The 6,000-nt window shown below is 48.9% G+C and overlaps 1 protein-coding gene and 1 long non-coding RNA gene across 2 annotated transcripts in view; both read right to left on the bottom strand.

The window, feature by feature from the left end:
• Positions 1-2,846: 2,846 nt before the first annotated feature.
• The window catches only part of Cdh3 (cadherin 3), a 45,319-nt gene continuing 42,165 nt past the window's right edge, over positions 2,847-6,000 (bottom strand). Inside the window, exons 14-16 of the mRNA XM_051168858.1 lie at positions 4,925-5,055; positions 4,427-4,573; positions 2,847-3,088 (exon numbers count right to left, since the gene is read on the bottom strand). Of these exons, the coding sequence (XP_051024815.1) occupies positions 2,879-3,088; positions 4,427-4,573; positions 4,925-5,055 (488 nt within the window). The 3' untranslated portion in view covers positions 2,847-2,878. The remainder of the gene's footprint in view (positions 3,089-4,426; positions 4,574-4,924; positions 5,056-6,000) is intronic.
• LOC127209444 (uncharacterized) lies at positions 3,756-4,097 on the bottom strand. The gene is made up of 3 exons (XR_007833195.1): positions 3,979-4,097; positions 3,893-3,910; positions 3,756-3,859 (listed from the first exon to the last, which is right to left on the bottom strand). It is a non-coding gene; the product is annotated as an uncharacterized LOC127209444 (long non-coding RNA).

Below are 6,000 nucleotides of genomic sequence, written 5' to 3'. Positions count from 1 at the left end.
TATATTTTTTTTTTTTTTTTTTTTTTTTTTTTTGAGCGTGTTCAGAAGCGCCACTGGCCAAAGCCCTAAAGGGGCCTTGCTCAACCCTGGCATGGCTTCTAGGATGCTCTGGTCCACAAGCGAAGCCCGGCAGATTATATTTTTTTATTAGTGAGCACGTGCACAGGTATGCAGGCCATGGTGCATGTGTGGTGGTCACAGGACAACTTGGTAAACTGGGGGCGGGAGAGGTTAAGAGCACTGTCTGCTCTTCCAAAGGTCCTGAGTTCAATTCCCAGCAACAACATGGTGGCTCACAACCATCTATAATGTAGTCTAATGCCCTCTTCTGGTGTGTAAGTGTACATGTAGGCAGAGCACTGTATGCAAAATATATACATTTTTAAAAAAAGGACAATTTTGTCTAAGGCTGTTCTTAATGTACTCAATCTCTTCTGTTTAATGTTTTCTCGATCTGCATATACACCTGCAGGCCACAAGAGGGCACCAGATCTCATTATAGATGGTTGTGAGCCACCATGTGGTTGCTGGGAACTGAACTCAGGACCTCTGGAAGAGCAACTAGTGCTCTTAACCACTGAGCCATCTCTCCAGCCCCTCAATCTCTTCTGAAAAGAACAATTTTGTGGGGCTGGAGAAAGATGGCAAAATGGTAAAGAATGCTAACTTGACTGCACAAGGACCTGGGTTCGATTCCCAGAACCCACATGACAACTCACAACTCCAGGTTCCAGAGCATCCAACACTCTCTTCTGGGGCCTCCTTGGGTGAAGGGGACGCCAGGCACACACACGTTACAGAGACACACATGCAGAAAAATCACCCATACACATAAAACAAAACAAAAAAAGGACAGTTTTGGATTTCACGTAAAGACAGCATTCTGATAGCTGCTTTCTTTTCTCCCTCCCTCCTTCTCTGAGTAGCCTTGGCTGTCCTGGATTCACTGTGTAGACCAGGCTGGCCTTGAACTCACAGAGATCTGCCTGCCTCCACCTCCTTGAGTGCTAGTGTTACAGGCATGCGCCACCATGCCATGCTGACCTGTTTTCTTGCCCTAGCAGTGTCAGCAACATTCTAATTTATTCTAATATGGCTAACACTCTGAATGGGTTCCCTTATTTCCCGTTTTGCTTAATTTCAATATATTGTTTAAAAACAAAACAAAAATAAATAAATAATACATAAATAAAAACTCACAAAGTTGTCACTCTTTAATGCTGGAATACCCACCCCCTCAGAGTTTGGCTATGAGGCCAAGCTAAAGATGTCACCAAATGGGGGCTGGGGAGATGGCTCAGAGGTTAAGAGCACTGTCTGCTCTTCCAGAGGTCCTGAGTTCAATTCCCAGCAACCACATGATGGATCACAACCATCTAGAATGAGATCTGGGTCCCTCTTCTGGCCTGCAGCAAAACAGGCAGGTAAAAACACTGTATACATAATAAGCAAATAAATCTTAAAAAAAAAAAAAAAAATGTCACCAATGTTAAGTGCTGTTAGACTTGGAAAACACTCACCATGTGGCATGTTTGTTTGTTTGTGACACAGCCATCACAAAGCTCTGAGCGAGCCCAGTGTGGTAGCACATACCTTTAATCTCAGCACCTGGGAGGCAGAGGCAGGCGGATCCCTGTGAGTTCAAGGCTACCCTGGTCTACAAAGTAAGTCCAGGACAGCCAAGGCCGCACAGAGAAACCCTGTCTCAAAAAAACCAACCAACCAACAACCAGCTCTGGCTGCCCTCCTAAGTACTTTTGTCTTGAGACAAGAGTCTTGATTCGTAACCCAGGCGGACCTCCAATTTGAGATCTCCGGCCTCAAGCCTCAGAGCTAGGATTATGGAAACACACCACCCATGATCCTCCTCCTCCTTCCCCCTCCCCCTGGGCACTGACCTCACTTGCTACAAAGCCCACAAAGGCTTTCAACTCCTGATTTCACACCCCAAGTAACTACAGGCTTGGACCACTCAATTGCAGGGAAGGAAGTAAACTGTGGGTCTCTCAGGGCTCTGAAGCTGCAGGGGAGGGACGGAAGGTCTATATAGCACCTCCTGTCTGTCGCTGCACCACTTCTGCCCGCCTGTCCCAAGATCAGTTGAAGCCACAGGGCATGTGAGTGAATTCTGAGCATATCTACCACAAGGGGAAGTCGGGGAGAAGCAAGGGCATTTGCAAGAGCTTGTAAAAACCACCAAACTCAATGCTTCACATAAGAAGCACTAAGTTGCTTTTCAGATTCACTCCCCTAGCACCTCTGGGAAAAATTCATTTAATAAAAAAAATTCTAGTACATTTACACGATTGTCATCACTTCCCATCTACAGCACAGAGGAAAAAAAAAATACAAGGCAAAAAACAAAAACAAGGCGACTTAAGACATACTCAGAAAAAATAAAATAAAATCGACAATCCATTCCAATGTGAAGCCTCAAGGTCTGGAGATCAGAGAAATGTACTAGGGCCAGTGAGCCCTGCAGGTTGTCTCTTTTGGAGGACCTGGGTGGACAATGATGCCCCCCCCCCCCTTTGAAAACTGTAGTAAGAGGCCTCTTTTTAAAGAGAAGGAGCCATTTGAGTGGGAAAGTCATGGAGGGCAACAGAGCAAGTCGGTCCTGAGGTGGCAGGGTCGAGCTTATGTTGCAGGCTGAAGACCTCTAGAAATTCTGCCTCTGAGAGGAGCTCAATGTTGGAGTCGGTGTCACATTCTTGCACCTAAAAGGCTTACAGTCCAGCCTTCATGTCAGATGCAGTATGGTACGCAGGACGCTTCCGGTTGAGCTGCGCAGTCCTCGGCTGAAGCGGAAGCTAGGCTCTCTTGAGATGCTGCTGTGACCAGATCTTCAGTTGTCGCCTGGATAGCCTGGCGGGCCGGCCTAGTCGTCCTCGCCTCCACCGTACATATCAGCCAGTTTCTTGAATCGACTTCCCCACTCGTTAAGGTAGTTGTAGTCCTGATCCTGGTCTGAAGCCGAGGAGGTGAGGGAGCTCAGGGAGGCAGCATCAGAGCCGCTGCCCTCATAGTCAAAGACCAGCAGGGAGTCATAGGGCGGGGCGGTGGGGTCGGTGTTGGCAGCCTTCAGGTTCTAGGGTAACAGAGATCAGCAGTTAGCCAGGCAGGATGGCAACCCTTGCCAGCTGCCTGGGTTTTGGCAGATCAGTGTATCTGCTTAGCCTCTGTATTCAGCCCCTTACCCCCACCCCAGGGAAAGGCTGCCTGGCCTCTGCCCCTCAGGCTTTGAAAGTTGAAATTAAATAATGCACAGAAACTATTTAGCACAGTTGGGCAGGGCGACCCAAGCCAGTGAGTGAGGACCATGACTTTGAAGTTAGACAGATCAAGCAAAATGACTCCACACTCCAGTTTTGAGACCTTGGGCAAATCTCTCAACTGTTGTATGCCTATTTCCTACCTGTAACATGGTGATGCTCTCGCGGTTTTTGGGGAATTGAGTACATATGAAACTATAGTAGGTTAGTACCTGACAGACAGGACATTGTTCTCTTATTTCCAAGAATGGGATGAAAGTAAGATAGAATTGGCACACTGTCTCATCTAGCTGTCCTCCTCTAACAAGAGGCTCAAAGCATCTTCTCTGAACCAGCTCTCCTGAACATTTCCAGGTGTGAGCACCTGTGTGTGTCTGGTGTACCTTCGCAGGTGTGAACAACTGTTTCTGGTGTGCCTTTCCAGGTGTGAGCACCCGTGTGTCTGGTGCAGCTTCCCAGGTGTGAACACCTGTTGCTGGTGTGCCTTTCCAGGTGTGAGCACCCGTGTGTCTGGTGCAGCTTCCCAGGTGTGAACACCTGTTGCTGGTGTGCCTTTCCAGGTGTGAGCACCTGTGTGTCTGGTGCAGCTTCCCAGGTGTGAACACCTGTTGCTGGTGTACCTTTCCAGGTGTGAGCACCTGTGTGTCTGGTGCAGCTTCCCAGGTGTGAACACCTGTTGCTGGTGTGCCTTTCCAGATGTGAGCACCTGTGTGTCTGGTGCAGCACTCTTCCAAACAAAGCTCAAGAAGAGAGGCTCGCTGCTAGACTAACTCCAACAGTCAAAGGGGCAAGACGTTCTGTTTCCATTTCCCCAAAAGAGAGGAATGAAGGGTGGGAGCTGGGGCTGAAGCCTGCTGCCCATCACCCTGACCCCAGGGCAGCTGACCGGCCAAATGTGAAGTTAAAGAAGCTAGATGGTGGTGGTGGTGATGATGATATGGTCGCTGTGGCATGTGTGTGTGTGTGTGTGTGTGTGGGCACACGTGCTGTGGTGCTGTGTGTAGACAACTCTGGGAGTCTGTTCTTCCCTACCACAGTAGATTACGGGGATAAACTGTTGTCAGGCTCACGCAGCAAGTGCTTCTTCCTGTCTGTCCTCTCACGCTACTTGTGCCTGACTCAGGGCTGCTCTGGGTTAACCTGGCATGCCTCACCTCAACGATGAAGTTGCCAATTTCATCTGGGTTGGCTGGCCGGGGACGGTACATGGGTGTGGGGATGAAGGTTGGTGCCACGTCATTGCGGAGAGCCACCTCAGGCCTGGCCTCCAGCCCCCGGTGGAGTTGGGTGATGTCATAGTCCTTCATGGAAACAAAAGGGAGCGCTGGGTTGAGAATGTGCCCCGCTCTCCAGTGGCTGGTCAACTGCCATCCCTCTGATGCTCTGGAAGGGACCCCCAGAAATCCCTTGCTTCTACTGTCCCCTCTTCTTCCAAATTAAGTGCAGACTTGAGAGCCACTTAGCTGGGGCAAAGAGACTCTGGCATTAGACACCCTCCCAGGAGAGGGAGGGTGGTGGCCCGTTCTGCAAGAAGATGATGCTTCTGTTGGGAAGTCAACACAATTCACAGAGGTTGTTGGATGATGCAACTGTTGCCGTCATGGGCCTTGGGGGCATCCATATCTACCATCCTAACCCCTTCCAGGACCCACCTGGTCCTCTTCGCCACCGCCCTCTTCACCATAGTAGAAGACATTGTCACGAGTGTCATCCTCTGGGAGCAGCAGGGGCTCTTTGACCTTTCTCTTCTTTCTCACCAGCAAGAGGAGTGCCAGCAGAAGGGCTGAACAAGTGGAGAAATGTAAGTACTCCCCCAAACACGAGGCCAGCCAGGCCCTCAGAACAGAACATTATTTATTTACGTTCAATCAATCAATTTATTTATTAACTTATGGGTTTTTCAGAGAGGGATTCCTGTAGCCCAGATTAGTCTCACTGTCTGGCTGAGGCTAGTCTTGAACTCCTGATGCCCCTGTGTGATGGCTGTTTTTGGTTGTCAACTTGACCACATCTGGAATTAACTAAAACCCAAGCAGCTGGGTACATCTGTGAGGGATTTGTTTTTTAAAAAAGAATTACTTATTTTATGTGTATGAGTGATCTACTTGCATGTACTCCTGCTTGACAGAAGGCGGCATCAGATCCCAGTATAGATGGTTGTGAGCAGACAGTGCTCTTAACATCTAAGCCATCTATCTCTCCAGCCCCTGTGAGGAACTTTGTTTTGTTTGTTTTTTGAGACAGAATTTTTCTGTGTAGTCCTGGCTGTCCTGGATTCTTTTTGTAGACCAGGCTGGTCTCAAACTCACATCGATCAGCTTACTTCGGCCTCCCAAGTGCCAGGATTAAAGGCATGTGCCACCATGCCCGGAGGAAGACCCACTTTTAATCCAGATCTTTTGTTTTTTTTTTTTTTTGGTTTTTCGAGACAGGGTTTCTCTGAGTAGCCTTGGTCATCCTGGACTCACTTTGTAGACCAGGCTGGCATCGAACTCACAGCGATCCACCTGCCTCTGCCTCCCGAGTGCTGGGATTAAAGGCGTGCGCCACCACGCCCGGCTAATCCAGATCTTTTGAGGTGGGAAAATTTACCTTTAATCTGGGCTATACTTTCTGGTGACAACCTATATAAGGACATGGAAGAAAGAAGCTTGCTCTCTCTGCCTGCATGCTCTCTCTGGCTAGCAGGTCTGTTCCTTCACTGGCATTAGAAACTCCTTCATTGGGA

Source organism: Acomys russatus, chromosome 26, assembly GCF_903995435.1.
Source record: "Acomys russatus chromosome 26, mAcoRus1.1, whole genome shotgun sequence".
In the NCBI taxonomy this organism is placed as follows: domain Eukaryota; kingdom Metazoa; phylum Chordata; class Mammalia; order Rodentia; family Muridae; genus Acomys; species Acomys russatus.
Note: the sequence above shows the minus strand (reverse complement) of the source record. Positions and strands in the feature narration are given on the sequence as shown.